Genomic DNA, 23,302 nt, shown 5'->3' on the forward strand with positions numbered 1-23,302 from the left:
TTTATAGGTTTAGAATGTTGATTCCCATCTCATCCCCACCCTTACTTTCTCTGTCTCTTTCTTTTATTTAATTTCTTAATAAAGAGTTTAGTTTTGTTTCTATAGCTCCTTTTAGTTTAGCCCACTGTTTATCCACTTCACCTTTATCTTCACCCCCTGCCAGCGCCTCCTTGAATTACTTCCCTTTTTGTTTTTACCAAAGTTATGCTTCAGTTTTGGTTGTGTATGTATTGAGTTTTTTATGTATGTTCTAATTAATTATGCATGTTAACTTTGGAAATTTATTTGGAATGGATAGTTTCTGATATAGATGGAAAAGAAGTTCTTTTTGAACTTTTGTGCAAATCTCTATCTTAGCTGTTACTGTAAACCATATTGTCTGATCACTGATGCTAGGTGAATGCTTACTTGACATTGGACATGAGGCAAGGGTCCGCCCTACCTCATGCCTATGGTGGTTACCAGAGCCGGGGCTTGACATGCGCCAGTGGTCAGGGCCCCCTTGCTTGGGGACAAGGCGGGGGGGGGGGGGGGGCGGCCCATGGTTCAAGGCTGCCCTGCTTGGTCCTCATGGTGGACAGCAGTGGTGACTGCAGGTTTTTGGGAATACTGAGCAACATACTGGCTCGGGTACCAATTATTTAAGGTTCTTTCAATCATGTGTTGAATAAAGCTGCAGCCTTGTTATTCCAATAACTGTTTTAAAGTTTCTCTGTTAGTGAATGTTATACATACATGTAAATGTTGATTGCTGATGGAGTGATTGAATGAGGACTGGGTGAGAGGGACGCTGGTGAGACGATGTATAATAGCGGCTGCTAGCGTTATGCTTCTTGTGTTCATAATACCAGGTCTGGTATTGACCCTTTGCATTATATAGTGTACAAAGTTTACTACTTGCTGTTTTGTGTTGTTCTAACAAGTGCAATCACCAACAAAGTAAAAAAACTACCATCAGTGAATGTAAAATGAAACTCAGGAAACTTTGATCATGTGGTAACAAACTCAAAGCGTGCTCAATAACAACCCTCAAAAATAGTGAGAAGCCACATTTATATGATCAAGTAAAGCAGAATTCTAATTCTTCATAGTAACAAAGTAATGACAACAGATTAAAGACCAAAATGGCTCATCCAGTCTGTCAAATAGTAATTTGTCCACTTTGGCTAGATGCACATACAAATTCCCACATTGAACCTGAGACTCAATTCTGTATGATTTTAAATGCCATTCAGTACAGGTTACCTCTATATTTCAGTACCAAGCTTTTGCTACTAGGAATCCTCTCTTTATCTAAGTGGAACAGATGCTGCAGTATGGACAGAGAAGGAAAGACACTGTGAAACTTAGTGTAGGGCAAAACATGATTATAGCTGAATGAAATTTAAATAGCATATGTTCATTTTAAATAGTAGTGTACAGGCATTCCTTTGTTAGGTCAGAGATGCAGTCTATAAGAAATTTTAAATAAATCTAATACATATTAATGAAAAGAATATTGGATAACCTAAACAAATACTAAAATCTCAAGCTTTATTCTTATGCTTTTTTCCTAGATTTTCCAAAGATTGATCTATGCTGATAAGCAAGAGGTTCAAGGAGAAGGTCCATTTCTTGATGGAATTAATGTCACAATCCGAAGAAATTATATTTATGAAGATGCTTATGACAAACTTTCTCCTGAAAACGGTAATAGAAACAATGATATCTTAACCTTGAGGTTAAAAAAAAAACCCACCTCACTACATATTTTATTTCTACATATAAATTTATCCTATTAAATCCAAAATTAGTATCTTTCTGCCATGAAAGCAACATACCAGGGCTTAGTGTAACTGGTAAAAAAAAAAAAAAAAAAAGAAGCCATTATTGAAGACTTCTATATTTTAAAATTTGGAGGATAATTTTTCAAAGACCTGTGTGCGTGCCCATATACATATATATGTGGCTGCACACAGATTTACCCCAGTATTTTATCACCTGTGCATATCATATATATGTAATTCTTTCCTGCAGAATTTTGTGTATGTAAAAAATATGCATGAATAGATGTTCAAGTTAGCTGGATCAGTTCCTAGTGTCCAGCTTAGTAAGACTTTGTCACCACTGAGCTGGCTAAGTATTAAAAGTGATATTTCTCCAAGGACAAGCAGGATGGTAGTCCTCACACATGGGTGACATCATCGGATGAAGCCCGGCACGGAGCTTTGATCTCAAAGATTCTAGAACTCTTAAACCTGCCCTACTGAGCTTATGCAGCTGTAGTCATCACCCTGCCCCCTAGGCAGAGTCCCTGAGCCTTTTTTTTTCCCCACAGAGCTTTGTGGTCGCAGAAGCCATGTACTCACGGTATTCAGTTTTGCTCTCTTCTCACAGTTCTTGTAAGTGATTTTTTCTAGAGCTGCAACAGTTTTCTTTCCTTTTCCTGTAGTTTTATTTCTTCTCTTTTTCCTCTTCTTTCCAGACTATCTGCCAGCCACATGGGGAGCTCCCCTGTGCAGCCTGGCAGTCTGTTACTTTAAAAAAAAAAAAAATGTTTTGCAGTTTTGTATCCGTGTCCTCTCCTTGCTTTATCTGGCTTTCCCCCGTTGCTGACAGGAATGACTTTTGAAGTCCGTCGATGATCCGTGTAGGCTGCTGAGTCTGGGGTTTTGATTGAGTTCTTCCCGTGCTGGATTTATATGTTCTCACAGGACAAGCAGGATGGTAGTCCTCACATATGGGTGACATCACAGGATGGAGCCCAATCACGGAACACTTTTGTCAAAGTTTCCAGAACTTTGACTGGCCCCTACTGGGCATGCCCAGCATGGCACTAACCCTGCAGCCAGCAGGGGTCCCCCTTCAGTCTTCTTTTTTCTGCGCAGCAGTAGCCTCGCGGTAAAGGAGCTCTACAGAGATTCCTGACAGGAATTTTCCTCACGGAATTGCTAAAAGTTAATTTGCCCCACAGGGATCCCTCCTTTAACTTTTTTCAGACTGCGGTACTCCGATGGAAAATGGGTAAAAACTTAACGATTACAGTCGAGTTTGGCCTTCTTGGCCTACTGGCCGTCGACCGTACCGCGGCTCGATTTTTTTCTATGGCCATGGCATCGGGGTTCCATCAGTGCCCGGACTGTAATCGCACCATGACCATCTCAGACCCCATAAAGTCTGTGTTATGTGTGTAGGACGCAAGCACGATGTCTTGACCTGCACCAAATGTGCCCTGATGACATCAAAAGGTTGCAAGGCCAGAATGGAGAAGATGGAACTTCTCTTCCGTGCTCAAACCCCGACTCCGTCCATTGCATCGATGTCGTCTGAACCGGCATCGTCAACTTTGCGCCACCACCGACCGATGACCGTCCGGCGTCGACGACATCTCAGCCTTCGACACCCTCTACTCCCCCTCAGGACCGAGAGGATCGTAGAGACAAACATCGCCATTGACACCGTAAGTCTCGGACCATCGAGGGAGCGAAATTATCGACCTCGCCATCATCCGAGCTGCCATCGAAGAAACCCCGTCCAGAAAAGGCACCGACCTTTTCGGCGACTGGGTCACCGAGGCAACCCTCACCTGACAGGGGATCGGGAGCTACGACTCCACCTTTAACGGTGGTCCCTCCAGCTATGCCTTTGCCTCCTTCTTCTGTTCCGGAGCCGGGGCTGCTTGCTTCAGGTCTCCGAGAAGAACTGGACCGTATGGTTCCGGAGGCCATCGACAAGGCGATGCAACGACTCCAGGTTCCTCCGGCACCGACACCGGTACCGAGTGCGGAACCATCCACCGACCCGATTCCAGCAGCGTTGGCACCACTGCTCTCCAGGATGGAAGCGCTCATTGCCGCTTTTCCATCGATGGACCCAGAGTCTCTGATGGCTCCGGTGCCCTCCCTGCTTACATTGTCATCGGGAGGAGAAACACCGTTCCACATCCCTCCATCGGGAGTTCTGCCTCAGCCATCAATGCTGATACATCCCTCACCACCGAGCCAACCATCGGTGCCGATATGTCCTTCGGCGCCCTTGATGCCTGCACAGGTGCCTTCGATGCCTTCATCGGTGCCTCCGTTAATTCCTCCGATTCCTTCAGAGCCTAGACCAGGACCTTCAGGTGTCCAACCACCCCATCCCCCTCTAGTTCCTAGAGGGACAGATGCTGATCCCTATGACACCTGGACTGATGATTCCTCCCCAGACACCGATGATTTACCTTCACCACCATCACCCACTGAAAGTAGGAAGCATTCTCCTCCAGAGGACCTCTCCTTTATAAATTTTGTGAAGGATATGTCTGAATTGGTTCCCTTCCAATTGCAGACTGAACAGGATGACGGACACCAGATGATGGAGTTGCTCCAATTCTTGGATGCTCCCAAGGAAATAACCTCCATCCCTATCCACCAAGTTCTTCTGGATCTCCTCAAGAAGAACTGGGAACATCCTGGCTCCATTGCTCCATAGAAAAGTTGACACAACCTGTTTGGTGCAGTCAGCTCCAGGCTTTCAGAAAACTCAATTGGATCACCAATCTGTAGTTGTTGAATCTGCACAAAAAAGAGTAAAAAGATCAAAGCCTCATGCTTCTTTTCCCCCTGTTAAGGAACAGAAGTTTCTAGATGCCATTGGCCGCTGATATTCCAAGGCTCAATGCTCATCTCCCGGATTGCAGCTTATCAGCTCTATATGACGCAATATAATAGGGTCATTTTTAAGCAGATACAAGATTTGACAGATACCCTGCCTCAACAATTCCAAGATCAGCTTCAAACCCTAGTAAATAAGGGTATTGAAGCAGGCAAGCATGAAATCAGGTCATCCTATGATATCTTTGATACTGCTACCAGAGTATCTGCAGCAGCTATTTCGGCAAGGAGATGGGCCTGGCTCAAGTCTTCCGACCTTCTCCCTGAGGTACAAGACCGGTTATCTGACCTGTGTAGGAGATAACCAATTTGGAGAACAAATTCAACAGACAGTGGCGGAACTTAAGGACCATCATGAGACTCTCAGACAGCTCTCTCTGATGCCTTTTGACTACTCTTCAAAACAGCCCTTCCGAAAGGACTCTAAAAAGTCCTCCTTCCGGCCGAAGAAGTACTTTCCGCCACCAACCAGATCCCGTGCCACAAGACCTTTTCAAAAAGCCCAGTCTCGTCAGGTACGGAAACAAAAGCTGCAAGCAGCTCCTCAACCAGGTCCTGCTTCAGGTTTTTGACTTCCACCTAGAGAGCAGCAGCCAACCACCATTGCCTCACATACCAGTGGGAGGCCAACTGTGCCATTTCAACAACGTATGGCACTCAGTTAACTCAGACCAATGGGTACTGGCAATAATTGCCCAGGGCTACTATCTGAACTTTCTCTCTGTGCCACAGGACTCCCCACCTCTGCCGACGTGGAGATCATCCGATCACTACATCCTTCTGGATCAGGAGGCCTCCCTCCTTCTCCAATCCAAGGCAATAGAACCCGTACCCTACTCTCAGCACAGCCTAGGGTTCTATTCCCGATGCTTTCTGATGCCCAAAATATCGTGAGGCATTTGTCCTATTCTGGACCTACGGGCCCTCAACAAGTATCTCCAGTGGGAGAAATTCAAGATGGTAACCTTAGGCTTGCTTCTTCCTCTCCTACAAAGAGGAGACTGGCTCTGCTCTCTAGACCTCCAGGACACATACACTCATATTGCGATAACTCCATTCGGCCTAGCCTCTGTGCTACAAGTCTTCACAAAATGCCTCATAGTGGTGGCAGCTTTCCTAAGAACTCAGGGTGTTCACGTCTACACCTATCTAGACGATTAGTTAGTTAGGGCTCCCACTCAGCAAGCTGCTCTGTCGTCCCTCAATCTAACCTTACACACTCTAATTTCACTAGGATTTCTCGTCAACTACGACAAATCCTCTTTAGTCCCATCTCAAACTTTGTCATTCATTGGGGCAGACTTGGACACCTTGCAGGCAAAGACTTTTCTACCTCAACAGCGAGCGCTCACTCTCGTGTCTCTTGCACACCAGCTGCAGTCTCAACAATCCGTGACTGCACGTCACTTTCTCATCCTCCTGGGCCACATGGCGTCTTCAGTGCAAGTCACACCAATGGCACGATTGGCCATGAGAGTCATGCAGTGGACTCTACGATCACAGTGGACTCAAAGTGTTCAGTCCCTGCCGACCATGGTCCATGTAACCGTCTCACTCTGTCAGTCTCTTGCCTGGTAGAGACATCAGAACAATCTCCTCCAAGGCTGGCCCTTTCAGGCTCCAGACCCTCAAATAACTCTCACCTCCAATGCTTACAACCTCGGCTGGGGAACCCATGTGGCCAATCTGCAGACACAAGGATCTTGGTCTCCAGAGGAAGCCAAACACCAAATAAATTTCCTGGAGCTTCGAGCAATCAGATATGCTCTCAGGGCATTTCAGGATCGCCTCTCCAACCAAGTCATCCTGATCCAACCAGGTCATCCTGATCCAACCAGGTGGCCATCAACAAACAGGGAGGCACGGGCTCCTTCCTTCTGTGTCAGGAAGCTGCACAGATATGGACGGAAGCTCTCTTCCATTCGATGTACCTCAGGGCCACCTGGTTGCCAGGAGTGGACAATGTGTTGGCAGACAAGCTGAGTCGCATCTTTCAACCGCACGAGTGGTCTTTCAACCCCTCAGTAGCAAGCTCCATCTTCCGACAATGGGGATATCCTCAGATAGACCTCTTTGCTTCCCCTCAAAACCGCAAAGTAGAGAACTTTTGCTCTCTCATTCGCAGCAAACTCCCAGCCCAGAGACGCACTCTCCCTCTCGTGGGCAACCGGTCTACTTTATGCATTCCCTCTACTTCCTCTTCTCTCGAAGACTCTCGTGAAGTTACGTCAGGACAAGGGAATCATGATCCTGATAGCACCTCACTGGCCATGCCAAGTGTGGTTTCCAAAACTGCAGGATCTCTTCATTCGCAGGCGCATTCCCTTAGGAAAGGACCCGCTTCTGATCACTCAAAACGACGGGTGCCTCCGCCATCCCAATCTTCAAGCCTTGTCCCTGACGGCATGGATGTTGAAAGGTTAATCCTTCAGCCACTTAACCTTTCTGAACCAGTTTCCCATGTCTTGATTGCTTCATGGAAGCCTTCCACGAGAAAATCTTACTCTTACAAATGGAAAAGGTTCACGTCATGGTGCTCTTCTCAGTCCCTTGACCTCTTTTCCTGTCCAATCACGAAGTTTTTGGACTATCTCTGGCACTTATTAGAGTCAGGTCTAAAGACTTCTTCCATCAGAATGCATGTCAGTTCAGTAGCCGCCTTCCATAAAGGTTTCGGGGATGTTCCTATATCAGTACAACCCCTTGTAACACGTTTTTTGAAGGGCTTGCTTCACCTCAAGCCTCCATTACGTCCTCCGGCCCCTTCTTGGGACCTTAACCTGGTTTTGGGTCAGCTCATGAAACAACCATTCGAGCCTCTTCACTCTTGTGAACTTCGATATCTGACATAGAAAGTGATTTTCCTTTTGGCAATCACTTCAGCTCACAGAGTTAGTGAATTACAGGCCCTAGTTACCTATCCGCCTTACACTAAACTTCTGCAGGACCAGGCCGTACTCCGCACTCACCCTAAATTCTTACCTAAGGTAGTTTCGGATTTTCATCTCAATCAATCCATCATACTACCTACCTTTTTTCCCAGGCCCCATTCCAATCCAGGAGGGCAGGCTCTGCATACCCTTGACTGCAAACGGGCTCTAGCATTCTACCTGGACCGTACAGCTGCCCACAGGGAAAGCACTCAATTGTTTGTCTCTTTCCATCCTAACAGATTAGGAAAGCCTGGGGGTAAGCAGACTCTCTTTTCCTGGTTGGCGGACTGCATATCTTTTTGCTATCAGCAAGCGGGCATTCCATTTCAAGACCATGTTAAAGCACACTCTGTGAGGGCCATGGCGACTTCAGTAGCACACCTCCGATTGGTGCCGCTTCCCAACATCTGCAGGGCTGCCACCTGGAGTTCTCTCCACACTTTTGCAGCCCACTATTGTTTGGACAAAGCCAGAAGACAAGATTCCATCTTCGGCCAGTCTGTCCTTCGTAATCTGTTTACAATGTGACGTACCAACACCCTTCCGCCTGCCCAGTGGGGTTCAGGATGCCCTCTACCAAATTCCACCCCAGTTGTTGTGCCTGTTGCACGCCTTTGGGTACATTTGGTGCGTACTCGGACATCCTCAGCTCGGTACTCACCCATATGTGAGGACTACCATCCTGCTTGTCCTGTGAGAAAGCAAATGTTGCTTACTTGTAACAGGTGTTCTCACAGGACAGCAGGATGTTAGTCCTCACGAAACCTGCCTGCAGCCCCTCGGTATTGGGTTCGTAACGTTTTATTATTTTATTTTTCGGCACTACCTGTAGCTTTTAAATAAGACTGAAGGGGGGACCCCTGCTGGCTGCAGGGTTAGTGCTATGCTGGGCATGCCCAGTAGGGGCCAGTCAAAGCCTGGAAACTTTGACAAAAGTGTTCCGTGATTGGGCTCCATCCTGTGATGTCACCCATATGTGAGGACTAACATCCTGCTGTCCTGTGAGAACACCTGTTACAGATAAGCAACATTTGCTTTTCACTGATTGATCTGTGTCAGTGGATTCGGACGGTGGAGGGATCGAGGACCATGCTGTTCCTATGGGGGGAAGCTTTATTAACACAATCTGTACAAACTGCCCGACTCAGACCGAGTTTGTAAAATTTGTTATAATTAAGAATCCCTGGTGTTTTTACTGATCCACTACTCTTTGGTTGCTACTTGCAATATTGGATCGGTTTCTGATTTGTTTCTTTGGACCTTCCCTCCTGTCACATTCCAAGGAACTAGTCTCCACAGATGGGGGCCCTGGATAACGTAGGCTTGCCTCCTGCTTGCCAGTCTTGGCAGTTCAGTCTCCTTGGGAGAGACAGTGAACAGGAGCCTGGGCTAGCACCTTGCTGCTGCACCTTGGTGCCTTGCCCAGAAAGAGTTGCCCGTGCACATCTGTGACCAGCGCACTGTTCATCCGATGCATTAATGTCAGGACTGCGTCGGAATCCCGGATTGCCATGGAGCACCATGGTCACCCTTGACACTGTCGAGGTGCCAGACATCCTCAATGTTATTGAATTGCGTGACCGCACTCAATAATGTAAGGGCTCGATGCACCGAAGTCATCGACGCCTTGGGTGTCGAGGTGATGGAGCACATCAACCTCTAGCATCTGGGACCATGTCTGTCATTGAGCGCCACGGTCACCCTTGAAGCCATCGAGTTGCATGACTGCCCATGATGCCGTAGAGGCCTTCTGTGCCATCGGCATCAATGGAAGTGGAGTCTCACTACACCAGTTTGGGCATCGAGGTGGCAGAGTAGCAATGCAAATTGAAGTCCTCAATGCCATTAATGCCCTTGTTACTGCATTGCCGTTGATGCCGTGGCACCCTCTAGGGCATTGCAGTGCATGGCCTTGAAGCCAGTGCAGAAAACTGGCCTTAGTGCCATTGTGATGCGGTGCTGCCCCAGTACCATTGACACCATCGAGGTGTGGGGCCACTGGTACCGCTCGTTAACACCTTGACTAAGTCGAACACCATTGACAAGACATTGGGTTCGCCATTGAGTGCCCTGGTCGTCCCCGAGGCCATTGACCGCCGGGGCTTTTGGAGGCCCCCGCGTGACTCTGCCGCCTTTGGGTGGCAGGGGTTTTTGGCCTTGAATGGATCGAGCAGAGGGGTCGCCATCTGCTCGAGGCACCCTGGTATGCTGGAGCATCTGAGTGCAGTGGTCCCATGCCCTTGAGTTTCCTTGGTGATGTTCTCTACAAGGCACTGAGAGCTCTGTGCTATGTCTTCACAGCGTACGGCTATTGGACCATAGCTGCCGATGATCTCGGCATTGGAGTCTACACTGTGATGCGTACAACATCTGTGTTAATGGGTGCTAGCGAGGTTCTCATCAGCCTTAGTACTTGCGAGGTGATTGAGCTCGCAGCATCGACACCCTCAGGCGAAAAGGTGAGCAGAGGGGAACAGTCTGGTGCTGGCAGTCATTGGATCTTTTGGGACATCGGTCAGTCAGCGTCCGCGGGCGCCTATGGCACTATATACTGTGGAACTGATTATGTTTCAGTCAAGTGCCGACAAAGCCCTGGGTGCAGAGTTGTTGGGTGCCCTCATTGTGGCGTTGCATTGATGAGTGCGAAAGCGCCATGGGCCCTACGAGCCCTGTCAGTGCTCTGGGCACCAGTGGCTGTGGTTGGAGGCCCAAGGACATTACCACAGAACCCCATGGACACCTTCAGTCGCCAGGGACATTGTTGCTGTCGTTCCTTGAGGGAATCAAAGGTGAGCCATTCATCATGCAATTTCGAGGGCCCTCTTGAAGCATTATCAGGTACTGGAGGGGGGCAATGTCATAGATCACCACCCTCCCTCATACCTTACTCAGAGCACCAGTGATTCTGGGGATGCCGTCGTCACACTGTTCTTCACTCCTTTGGGAATTACTGTGATGGTACACAGCATGAGCGGCCGGGAAAGGTTAGGCATCTATTCCAAGTGCCTCGGGCAATGGCAGGCAGCATTCTCCCTGTCTGTTCACTCCTCAGCTATGCCAGGGTTCTGCCATCATCACATCATGGTCTCAACCTCTTTGTCAGTTATGCACCGCACAGTGCTGAGGAGCAGTGGCGGGGGAGGCATCATCAAACACTCTGTGCTTTGTCCTGGGGCACATGTAGCCACTGTCTGGCACGTGGTGCTCTGTCTTTGCTGTGGTGTGGGTTTCTACCCACAGACATGACACATGGGTTCATAGGTGTGCCACCATCCGCAGGATGGGATACCACTGCATGAGTACTGCTCAGAATGCTTTTTCAGCAGGGGGCTTGTTCCTCCAGTTGTCCTCTGCTGTCTGGGCATCTTTGTGTGTGTGCTTTTCCCTCCCAGCGGGCACAATAGGTTGTGTTCCGCAGCCACAGGACTGACCTAGGACTGTGTTCCTGGTCAGACCCTGAAGAGAGTAGATATCGGGAGAGTGGTTCAGGAGTTCTGTTCTCCCTCAGCAGAAGAATATGTCTTTCGAACTTTCCCGTGTCCAGAACCCCTTTTCTGTGGGGAAGCCCCTGAGGCTCCATCCCTGGCAAGTTTTTCTCTGAACCGGGGAACAGCAATGGTGATCGTTAGACCATTTTCGCTCATGTCCCTCCGTGGATTATGGTGGCGACCTCCCCCATCCAAGGCTGCCTGTCTGTGGGGTGATGGTTGCTTTGGCTCCTGAGCGATCAGTGATTGTGCCTCATTTGTCCTCTGGGGAGTTGAAAGTTCTTTCATGATCTGGAGGCCCTGATCCCATTTCTCCCTCTCCCCTCTGCAAGGGGAGATTCGACAGGGTTCCAGGACAACCCTTATGGGTTCCCTCTGGATGCCTGACTATGCATCCCTTCGAGGGGTGTCCCTCGTTTCGCCATTCCCAGAGAAGGGATAGTACTGCTCTGGTTGGCGCCAGCCCCGAAAACCAGTCGGGGGAAGCACTCTCGGTCGCTCTAAAACACAGCAGGGTCTATTCACGAGGGATTCTGTCCAGTATTGCTCCCCGGTGACCATCCAGGGTTTCCCCTGTTCAGGTGTCACTTTGATATCTGCTGGACTCTGTGGGCGCCTTTTCTTAGAGACAGCTATCGCCAGTCATTCTTGCTTGTGGGACCCTTCTCTGTGTGGAGAGTTCTAGTCCATCAAAAGGGCGAGTATGCCTTTCACCCTTTCGCTGTGTCCATGGCTGAGTGGATTGGAGGCCAAGTGACCCCGCAACAGAGATGCTGCTCTTTGCTCGTGGTAGTGTGCAAGCTGTTCTTCCCTTTTTTCAGGATCACCCTTTCTGCGACAGAGAAGTCCTGGGTCATGCACCAATTGTCCATTGCTGGACTGCATGTTTCCTTGGGGGGAAGTATATGCACTCGTGGCTGGGGTAGTGATACCTTAGTTGAGTGCTTGGCAGTCTGTTCCGAGATCGCCCTGGGCCTTCTCTGGTGCCTTTTGGGTTTCCGAGCCAGAAATGAAATCCTGTTTTACTGGGGTTTGCACATGCAACTTCCCGGCTTACCGTCTCCTAGTGGAGTTTTCAGGATTTCTCCCCTGGGGCATTCGTTCTCAGTTTCCGCTGTTCCTAGCAGGCTAAGGGATCTATCTCAGTGGTTGACTCCCTGCAGGATTTGGCAGTGAGTTGTTTGCTTGTGATTGATAGACAACTTGTCGACATCTGCTTGCCCTGGCAGTCTACAGGTCTGCCTCATTGTGTTCTTCACTCCTTCTGACTTCTGGTGGTTTGTCGGGGGGGGGGGGGAAGGACAAGCTAAGGCACTCATGGTATATCTTCTGAATACCTGCCGGGAAGGATACACCACGTTTTTGGCCAACAGAGCCTTGAGCTTTTCTCATTTCTCTATGTTGCCCAAAGGGCCTTCCTGCTCCCCTGTGCTATTCTGTGATAGGATAGATGAACCTGTTCAGGACAGGTACTCTTGGGTAAGCTTCAGGCCTATCTCATCTCTCTGCTTGGGAATTGTGGGCTACAGGTCTGGTTTGGGGATTGCTCCTCAATCCCCAGAAACCCTTGTACTGCCTTGCGTGGCCAGCTAGATCTGCTTCGGCACGCAGTGTCTGATCCAGACCCTGCTGTGGCTTTATGCTTGTTCTCCAAGCATTGCTTGGGGTTTTTCTGCCCATTATGCCTACCAGCCATACCTGGGTATTCTTCTGCAGAGACATTTGGTCCTTTGGATGTCAGTGGACCACAGTTTCCTCAGATGGGCTTTCAGGCCCCAGTTATTTTTTGGTTGACTTTAACATCGGAGGAAATGGTGTTGTCTTTGTCAGAGTGTTTCTCTTGTCTACACCTTTGTGGTGTTCTTATATCCAGGAAGTTCTATACCTACTGTTAGGTTCCTGAAAAGTAAACTCTATTTTCTATGATTTATTTATTTATTTATTTATTTTAGATTTTTATATACCGGCATTCGAGACAGCAGTCACATCATGCTGGTTCACATAAAACAGGGGTGCAAAGTAAACATAACAATAACAATGGTGCTGAAAAAGCAGTTACATATAACACGGTGATAAGAACTTGGCTTAGAGGAAGAGAAAGGACAGGTTATTAATTTACACAAGTAAACGATAGGAGATAAGGTCGACCATGGTGTAGATGGAGATTAGGGGTGGCTTGGAAGTATTAGATCAATTGACGTCTGGGAAGGCTTGTATGAATATCCAGGTCTTTAGTCTTTTTTTGAAGGTTGAGATGCATGGTTCTATTCTGAGATTTGAGGGTATGGAGTTCCATAACGGTGGGATGGCTGTAGAGAAAGCTCGGTCTCTTAGTGTGCTGTGTCTGGTAGATTTGGGCGGTGGTACCTGTAGCGAACCCTTGTATGCATTTCTTGTCGGTCTTGACGAATTGTGTAGTTGGAGAGGGATCTGTAGGTCAATGGAAGCCAGTTGGTGGATGTTTTTGTATGTGATGAGAATGGCCTTGTATATTATTCTAAAGTGTATAGGTAGCCAATGGAGGTTCTTTAGAATGGGGGTTATATGGTCCCTTCTCCTGGTATTTGTCAGAATTCGTGCAGCTGCATTTTGCACCATCTGAAGCGGTTTGGTGTATGAAGCGGGAAGGCCAAGTAGGATGGTGTTACAATAGTCTAATTTTGAAAAAATGATTGCTTGCAGAATGGTTCTGAAATCTTGGGCATGGAAAAGAGGTCTAATTCTTTTCAGAACTTGTAGTTGATAGAAACAGTCTTTGGTGGTTTTGTTAATAGTGGCTTTGAAATTCAGGCGATTATCAACTAGGACTCCTAGGTCTCTCACTTGTGTGATTGTTGGCGTGACTTGCTGTGCAGAGGTAATGGAGTTGTTCTCTGAGGCGATGAGCAGTAGTTCAGTTTTGCTGGAATTTAATACCAGGTTTAGGCTGGTGAGGAGGAGTTTAATTTTTTGAAGGCATGTATCCCAGTAAGCCAGAGTTTTTGCGAAGGAATCCTTAATGGGTATCAGGACCTGGATATCGTCTGCATAAAGGAAGTGTTTGAGGTTGAGGTCTGTGAGTAGTTGGCATAATGGTATAAGGTAAATGTTAAATAAAGTAGGAGACAGGGAGGACCCTTGTGGGACTCCTACTGACGACGGGTGTAGAGAGGATTCTTTGTTCTGGATCTTGACCTTGTATCCTCTGTTGCTGAGAAAGGATATGAACCAAGATAGTGCTGTGCCTGAGATGCCTATGGAGGTTAACTGGTTAATGAGTAGGGAATGATTGACGGTGTCAAAGGCTGAAGAAAGGTCCAGTAGGATCAATAAGAAGGCTTGACCTTTATCGAGGCCCAGGATGAGGTAATCTGTTAAGAAGATGAGGAGGGACTCCGTGCTTAGTGTTTTGCGGAATCCGTATTGTGATGGGGATAGGAGGTTATTTTCTTCAATGTAGTTTGAGAGTCGGGTGTTCACCAATTTCTCCATAATCTTGGCTATGAAGGGGAGGTTGGCGATCGGTCTGTAGTTGTTTGGGTCATTAGGATCTAGATTAGGTTTCTTGAGTAGTGGTTTGAGAGAGGCCAATTTTAGGTCATCTGGGTAAGATCCTTGTGTTATTGAGCAATTTATGATGTCTGACAGGGATTTGGCGATGGAGTCGGGAATTGATAGAAGCAATTTCGAGGGGATGTGATCCGAAGGGTGAGAAGATGGTTTCATTTTCCGTAGTAAATGATGCAGGGTTTGTGTCTGCTTGCACTCACATCACTTCTCTGCCTTAGGCACCCCTGCTGCGCATGAGGGTCTGTTTCTATGGCTTTTCTTTGTGGAACCCAACTCTTCTCCAGCCTGAACCCCTGGTGGGTCGGCTGCCTCTCAGGCAAAGGAGGGAGTAATGCTTCAGCACTGTGCAGTTTCCCGCTTTATCCTGCTTGGACAGCCTTTAGCTAGGGATTCACCCATATGTGAGGACTACCAACCTGCTTGTCCTAGGAGAAAGTAGAGTTGCTTACCTGTAACAGGTGTTGTCTTAAGGCAGCAGGATGTTAGTCCTCATGAAACCTGCCCACCTTCCCTGGGAGTTGGTTTCTTCATGTATTAGCTATATCATGGTCTGAGGGTCTCTGCCTAGGGGTGATGACTACAACTGCACATGCTCAGTAGGTCATGTTTAAAAGTTCTAGAATTTTTTAGATCAAAGTTCTGTGCTGGGCTCCATTTGATGATGTCACCCATATAGGAGGCCGAACATCCTGCTGTCCTAGGAGCACACCTGTTACAGGTAAGCAACTCTGCTTTATCTGGCTAAGTAAGATAGGCAGATAAGTCTCACATAGTGCCACTTAGTCAGATAACTCAGAACTTGTCCAGCTAAGTGGTGTTGATCTGCTGTACACACAGGTGTAAATATAAGTTGCCAAATCTACACGTGCAAGTCTCTTCTAAAATAGTATCTTACACTTGTAAATGTTGGTGAAGCCCCTAGACTGCCCCTTTTTACACATGTATATTCATGCATGAAGCCTATTTAAGTGTGTATATTTGAGGTTTATAAAATAGCATAGTCTCGAATACATGCAATTTACATGCAAATATGCTAATTTTCTGCATGCAACATTTTGAAAATTCACCTTTTAGTGTTAATTAAGTACATTTGTCATGAACTTTATTTTATGTTCTTCCAGAGCCTGATCTTAAAAAGCGAATTAGAGTTCATTTGCTTAATGCTCATGGCCTGGATGAAGCTGGCATTGATGGCGGTGGAATATTCCGAGAATTTCTAAATGAGCTACTTAAATCAGGATTCAACCCTAACCAAGGATTTTTTAAGACCACTAATGAGGGACTTCTATACCCTAATCCTGCTGCACAAATGCTTGTTGGGGATTCTTTTGCCAGGCATTATTACTTCCTAGGAAGAATGCTCGGGAAGGTAAGAAATATTTTTATACAATTTGGTGCAAATATTAAAGAATTTGAAAGAATATTTTAGTGAGACATTCAGAAAAGCAGCTTTTTTTCAACTGGTTAAAGCAAGCTAAACACCTTAATACTTAGTTTAGAGAAGGGAAGTTAATTTTACTAAGTGGATTCCTGGTATCTGGTAAAAATAAAATAAAATCTTAAAAATCCAAACCAAACCACTTGATATGTAATTTTTCTGTGGCAGTTGGTTCTAAAGCGCAGCAGTATGATCGTACCATTAAAATACCTTTTCTTTAAGGAAATGTTAGCTGTTTGCAGAACAGTCCATGGTCTCTGTTTCTCTGTCCCTTGAGGAAGTGAAACTATTGACCACTGCCTGCATTGCTCTCATGTATTCTCTCTGAGTTGCTCTGCAAACAGCTGGCAGCAGAAAGGGGTGAGTCTCATAGATGACAGAAGGTTTTTTATGTAATAGAAACCTTGCTGTAACCAGACTGGGTTAAATTAGTTGCTTCTATGTTTTTTTGAGCGTTAAGATTTTTGCTGTCTCTGTTTTTCTTGCTTTCTTAGTAGAAGTTTTATTTCATCTGGTAACAAGTATATTTAGCCTTCCATTTTCAGTGGAGAAGAAGCAAATGCTCCTTCACCAGATGAAGAGAATTCCTGGTACCTCAAGAAACCATCTTTGGGTTACAGGTCAAAAGAGTAGCTGAGAAACATGATATAAAAAGCAGCAGAAACAGAACAAATCATGATTCCTATACAGGAGAGAAAGTGATCATAGAGAACCAAAAGAGGTAGGAGGCAGCTGTGAATGGCTGGGAGAGGAGAAGGAAAGTAGGACAAGATAGAGGAGAATGAGCGATAGAGAGAGGACCTGGAGAAGGTGAACTGAAGAGAGTCAGAAGGGAAGGGAATAACTGAAAATAGGTGAAGGGACAATCTTTTTGATCTAGTCAAGGAGGATAAGAGACCAGAAGAATGGCAAGAATTTTATGGGACAGTCAAGAAAACAGGGACGCTTACATCTCTTAATTTGTTTTAAATATGATTAATAAATCTAGAATTAATTTTACTAAATTAAGCTGAAATGTCTACTTTGTTCCTTAATTATTGGAATCTTGGAATCTTAGAGGGGGAGGGACCCTAATCCTCCCAGCCAGCTTCTGCCTCTAAGAAGGCTTTGTGCATTAAAAGCACAAAACACGATGAAAACGGGGCTGGTCTCTTGAAAGTGTCCCCCGCGGGTCGGGAGGTGGGGAGGAATGAGGCGCTCCGAAATCGCTAGTGCGCTGCGGGCTTAGGGCCAGAGGAGAGGGAGGAGGGAAGTCCCCCCCCCCTTCCGATGCTGTTTCTTCTAAGTGTGGCGTGGCCAAGATGGCCGCCGCTCCATCCTCGATTGGAGGCGGGGCCGGCCTCTGCCCCTGAATCGCTGAAATTCTCCACGGCCACGAGGAAGAAGAACCATGGGTAGCGCTCGGCCCCCAAGAGGGTCCCTCGCCCCCGGGAAGACATCGGGAGCAGAGACCCTCTCGGGAGAGTTGTGCCCCCGCAGGCCGTGCAGGCCAAAGATCGCAGCATGTAGGCATGGGATGTGCCAAGAAGAAAAGTGCGACAAAATCGGAAGTTGCTGCCACAGGAGCAGAATCGCGCTGAGTGACCAAGCCACCCCCTCCGTAGTCCTGGGACCCTAAACAGCAGGCCGGGGCTGAGTACAACTTGTGCACTGCCTGTCCCCAACAAGGGGGATCACAGGTGGCACACCAGTATATCTAGGGGGTGCTTTTCAGCTTTTCTCTGACTCCATCTGCTGGAGAGGAGGCATAACCCAGCAGTCTGGACTTATCCTAGGTACTACAGGAACGAAAATTATCAGGTAAGAAACTAATTTTCCTTTATAGTACACATCCACGCGGGGTCCCTTCAGACTCTTCTTTTCTGTGGAGCCTTGCGTCTCACTACAAGTTTTTACAGTTAAAGTAGCTTCTCACAGGACAAGCAGGATGGTAGTCCTCACATATGGGTGACATCATCAGGGTGGAGCCCAATCAATTTACTGTGGAAAAACCTAATATATTTATTCACATAGAATGAATTCTCTGTCAACTTGAGTCTTACTCTACATACAGAATGGAAAGACCTCAGAAAAACAGGCAGTAGCTTACTTTTGAGTGCCTGTTCATTTTTATCATCAATCAAAAAACTCTTCAGGTATTTGTATGTTCTTGAAAAAAGTGTACAGAATTTAACCTTAAAGTTATTTTTTAATTTGTTTAAAGTTATTATAAGGAAGAATCTGTAGGAATATCTGGTATGGATATTTTACAGTGGATTACTAGATTTAATAAAAAATCTTGTGATATGAATTCATTAGTTTCAGGGAGCAGTTTAATATACTTTTGTGAGGTAGTCAGTTTTTATTATGACCAACCCTTCAGTTTGTCACTAGATGGCCCTAAGTCTCTTACCATCTGGACCTGGTAACAGCATGGGGTTTTCCATTCTTTTTCAGTCTCTCCACTGAGCTGACTGGATTGCCTATCCCAGGGGCATAAGGCGGAGTTAGAGAAGAATAGAGTGTAGTCAGTTTGAGAAGTTGAGGAGTAAGGAGCTGTTTTTGTTTTTTCCCTGCTGAGTTGGGCCTACAAACCCAACTTTGTATTTTTCTTGTGTTTAGAGGAGATCCCTTCTCAGTACACTCTGTCTGATAGGGTCTGCCTCCTTTTTGTAGAGAGTGAAGGTTTTTGGTAGTTTTTGATGTTTTTTTCTTATTTTAGCGACCACCCTGTGCCTTGGGAAAGGAGCAACCTCCTCTAATCCTGAAAGCAGGGGTTGGAGACCTGTGAGTAACCCCCTCTACCCCATAGAAGAAGCAAGACCAGTGACAGCACTACCCAGCGTGAGACCTTGGATTTCTCCCTTTTTGTTTATGTGGAGGTTTTTGTCAGACCACTCTGCACAACCTGGTGAAGGAGATAGCTGTAAACTGAACTGGAACATTTGGCCTCTCTCCCTAAGAGGTCCTTCAAGGCTATACCATCAAGTCTTGGGAGACTTCCAATTGGATCTCCACTCCAAAGGGATCGGGACACAGGCTGTGGGCATCAGACTGAATTTTGAATTCAAGTAGGATCTTTCAGTGGTGTGGGTATTCCCCATAGGATTCCCCCTCTACTAGGTTGTTGCATGATGAGTAGACAGTGGCAAGCTCCCTTCCAGGAGCTGGAGAGATAGACACCAGCACCCCAGCAGAGACCCCGTGTAAATTGTTCAACTGTACAGTTTCAGTTGTTGAATGTTTGTGGGACAGTGATTGACCTTTTGGAAATGATCAGTAAATATGATTTGAACACTCAGTCTGGGTCCAGCCTGTCTGTCCTTGAGAAGAACACCACACCAGAAAGACACACACACCATAGAAGAGACTCTACATCACCTGGGCCACAGAGGTTTTCCTCTGTGGGTCCAGGTGATGGAGCTCTTCCCTCTGTGGCCAAAGAAAGAGCTCACTCCCTGGGAAGGAGGGGAATGATGGCAAGAGGAGCCCTGACTTATAAATATGTTTATGGCCCTAGGGGAACCACCAACATCCCAGCAAAGGGTTACATTATTATAGCAGCATAAGTAGATAAGGTTTAATAAGGTAAAATTATTTTTCTTTGTTTTACTTTGTTATAGTTTCACAGCTCAAGCAGTGTCATGAAAGATAAACAGAACTTACACGTTATTGCTAAGCCCAACTTTGCATTTAGTAATTACGCAAAGGTAGTTAAGCCAGTGTTATCAACTTATCCAATCCAGATCACATTCCTGCAAAAGTCAAGAAACTGTCTCAATATTCCTCGGGGCAAATCCAGCAACTCCCTGTGTGGTTAATGACAATTAAAACCCAAAGGTCTCACAGATGTCTCCATGAAGTAGGATGGAAAAATAGGGTAAAGATGTTCCAGCTTTGATTCTTTCAAGGGATAGTTGGACAGACTTCTCAGAGTCTGCTGCTATGAAACTCAGTCTTACTTGCAGATTTACTGTAGTAAAGTTCTGTCAGCAAAGCTCTCTTAGCAGAGCTCTTGGGTAATCCATGAGAAGAAATCTTGGGGGAAAACCTGGGATAAATCTGCAGACTGTATTTCAGAGTCCTTTTCTTTGATCAAGATCTCTTTGCATATTCAGTTCCATAGGATCTAACATTGATCTTGATTGGATATTGCCACCTCCTAAAGATACAGGATTGGTGGAATGCAAATGATGTCTGAGTCCAGATGCATATGAATTTTCCCATTGTGGGTTAATGAAGTTCATTAGAGTCCATCAGTAGAGCAGTACCAATTTCAGAGCTGATCTTATGGCTGGGTACTAAGTGTTTACCAGGGACATGTGCATGGTTCTTGTCCTCTTTAACCTGTATAGCACCAGGCTGAATGCTTGGTCCACGTTAAATCCCATAGAGGGAGGGAACTCTGTGGGTGAGACCCTGCAGGGCAGGTTAAGAGGCAGAGCACCCCCCGCCCCCCCAAACTTCTCCAGGGGTAGGAGCTCCTGATCCTCTCTGAGAAGTTGTATTGTGAATATACTGCAAAGGTAGGCAGTTATTGCTAGTATTATTTACTGATTATGTTAATAAAAGTTGAAATTGCATAAGAAAAGGCTGGAGTCAGTGTGGTTCTTGCACCAGCCCACAAGATTTTGCTCAGCAATCCTCACATATAGTAGTGGTGGGATTTTTTTAATGCTTGGCACAGGAAAAAACCAAAACAAAATCCAAGGCTGCAAGGGAAGTACAGAAAAGAAATACGTTTTTGTAACCTTGCCTAAGGAAGGGAACCTGGGACAGAAGAAAAGTGCTGCTAGGGCTGCAGAGCACTGAAACTTTAAAGCTTGCTGGTTCAAAGAAGAGCATACAAGAAAATAAAGGGGGAATTGCATTTAAAACAGAAGGTGGTTTGTGGGACCTGAAGGGAAGTCAGGTATATGTTTACAGCAGGAGAAAGAGACAAGCTCTGCCTGGAGTTGGTGAGTTAGTGCTGGAAAAGCAGGAGTTCATTTCATTTTTTTTTTTTTTTTTACTTTTATATACAAGGGAAAAAAGAGAGAAAATAGTCATAGAGAAGTGGTGAATTTTTTTTTTTTATTTTATTTTTCTAATTTAACATTACAGCAAGACATCATCTTACTAAAAGAAAATGGATATGCACGTTCAGTACATAACAAAAAAAAAAAAGAAGAAAACAATTTTCACCTTCATCTAGTTACAGAACAATTGCATTTCCCCTTAAAGAAACTTTGACCTGAGGGCAGAAAAATAATTGGAGACTAATAAAGCAGAAACATCCTTAACATAATAGCCCTTTAACGTGTCACAGGAGCTTATTACTACATGATCCACTCTAATGCTAATTATTAGAGGGAGTTATAACCACCCTCCTAGCATTAAGGAAAGATTTTAATTGTTCCGGATAGAAGAAAATAAAGCATTCTGTTGAAGACTTAATTATGCACTTACAGGGGTATTTTAACACAAATGAAAACCCCAAAGAGACTACTTGGGCTCTTAACACTAAAAATTCTCGTCTCTTCTCCTGTGTTACTGGGGCAAAATCTGGATATATACGAATCTGTGTACCCCTAAAGGGCATTGCCATATTCTTAAAGTATCTTTTCATAGTTTCACTAACATCCCTCTCAGTAATAAATGATACCATTAACGTAGCACATTCATAAAATTCAGAAGTTGAGTCTTCTAAAAATTGTGTAAGATTCCCTTTAGCTGCAATATTTTGAGAAATTTCTCGGTTTTTAGCAGAAACTGGTAAGTAAAAAAACTTAACTGAAGGGATTTCTCCCTCCTGAAATTTCAAAACCTCCGAGAAATATTTTCTCAATGAAACATAGGGAAGTTCTCCCACAATCTTAGGGAAATTTATGAATCTTAAGTTCAAGTGTCTCGAGTGGTTTTCCAAATGTTCCAGCCTGCGTGATACAGCACTGAACTCGTTCACCATCTTGGCCTTATATTCCTGATTCCTCACCAACTCTGCTTCCACCGTCTCCATTCGCGGCCTTAATTCTTCTATCTGTACATCATGTGAGTCTATCTTCTGAGCAAAAATATGCATTTTATCATTAATTTCATTCATAACGTCCCATATAGCATCCAGCGTGATTGTCGCTGGCTTTAACGGCCTTTGGAAGCGGAGACGCTGGATAAACTCACCCACTTTCAGCACAGGTGAAATTCCAGCCAGCAAATTCCTCCCAGCTCCAGCAGCTGTTCTCTCCGAAGCTTCCTCCTCTTGCTCCCGGGTAGGTGTTGACTCGGGGGGGGGGGGGGGGGGGGGGACTGAAGCCAGACCCTCTGTTCCTGGTGTTTCCTGCTCTTCAGAGGTCTGTATCGGAGTCACAGTTGCTCGTCGGGTCTGCCTGAGTCACTTCGGAGCTCAGTGATTCAACTGCCTGAGAGAGGTCAGGGAGAGCTGCTATCATGGGCTTTCGAGGATCCGGGGGGCTGAGCGAGATTTCCCCCAGCGAGACAAGCGCTCCACCGCTTGTTCCAGCAACGGGAGTTTCACCTCCCATTTCAAGCTCCTTCACAGGTGCGTAAGATGTTATAAGCCACTGAGTCGTTAGCTCTGGGTCCGAAGGAAAGACACAGAGCTTCCCCTTCCTTTTCACAGGCATTGTTACCAAAAATCTTATTGCAGAAACCGGAGCTCAGCGTTCACGCAGCCTGTTCACGCCACCATCTTGCCTCCAGGTCGAGAAGCGGTGAATTTGACAGGGAGTGGTCCTGACAGAAAGAGAAACCGATCGTGTATGCACAAGGTGTAATCCTCCCGCAACAAACCATGACTATTAACAGACAAGGGTAAGCATGACTGGAGTAAATATGCAAGCATTGGTTCAGAGCCTCCTAGAAAGGCAGAAACAACTGCGGAAAGTGACTTGAAATACCAGAGTCTCTGGACAAATACCTGGAAAAAAACAGGAAGCAGACTGGGCACATATAACTACCAGTCTGACTAAAGTAACAACAGGACTGGACTCAGTACAGCTGTAAGCAGAGAGAGAGAGAACACAAAGGCTAGCAAGTCACCTGTCTGCTCTACCCTTCAAAGGGACACTACTTTAGAGGAAACTGGAAGCAGCAAGGCAGCTGACATCAGACCAGATCCTGACTGGCAAGAGCCCACATAGAAGCATGCAACTGGATAAGAGAATGCCATGAAGAGCCAGATGTTTTGGGAAGCACACTGGCAGAGGTGATTGTCTGACAGAAATAAAGATGGAAGCAGAGGCTGCACAGCAGCTGATGGAGTCACAGGACTGCAGCTCAGCC

General features: G+C 46.1%; 1 protein-coding gene across 3 annotated transcripts in view; it reads left to right on the forward strand.

The window, feature by feature from the left end:
• Positions 1–23,302, forward strand: part of UBE3C (ubiquitin protein ligase E3C) — a 496,047-nt gene that overhangs the window by 294,542 nt on the left and 178,203 nt on the right. For all 3 annotated transcript variants that reach the window (XM_029588499.1, XM_029588501.1, XM_029588500.1), the window contains 2 exons: positions 1,557–1,689; positions 15,726–15,973. In XM_029588499.1, the coding sequence (XP_029444359.1) occupies positions 1,557–1,689; positions 15,726–15,973 (381 nt within the window). The remainder of the gene's footprint in view (positions 1–1,556; positions 1,690–15,725; positions 15,974–23,302) is intronic.

The sequence above is a fragment of the Rhinatrema bivittatum genome, chromosome 2 (assembly GCF_901001135.1).
Source record: "Rhinatrema bivittatum chromosome 2, aRhiBiv1.1, whole genome shotgun sequence".
NCBI lineage: Eukaryota > Metazoa > Chordata > Amphibia > Gymnophiona > Rhinatrematidae > Rhinatrema > Rhinatrema bivittatum.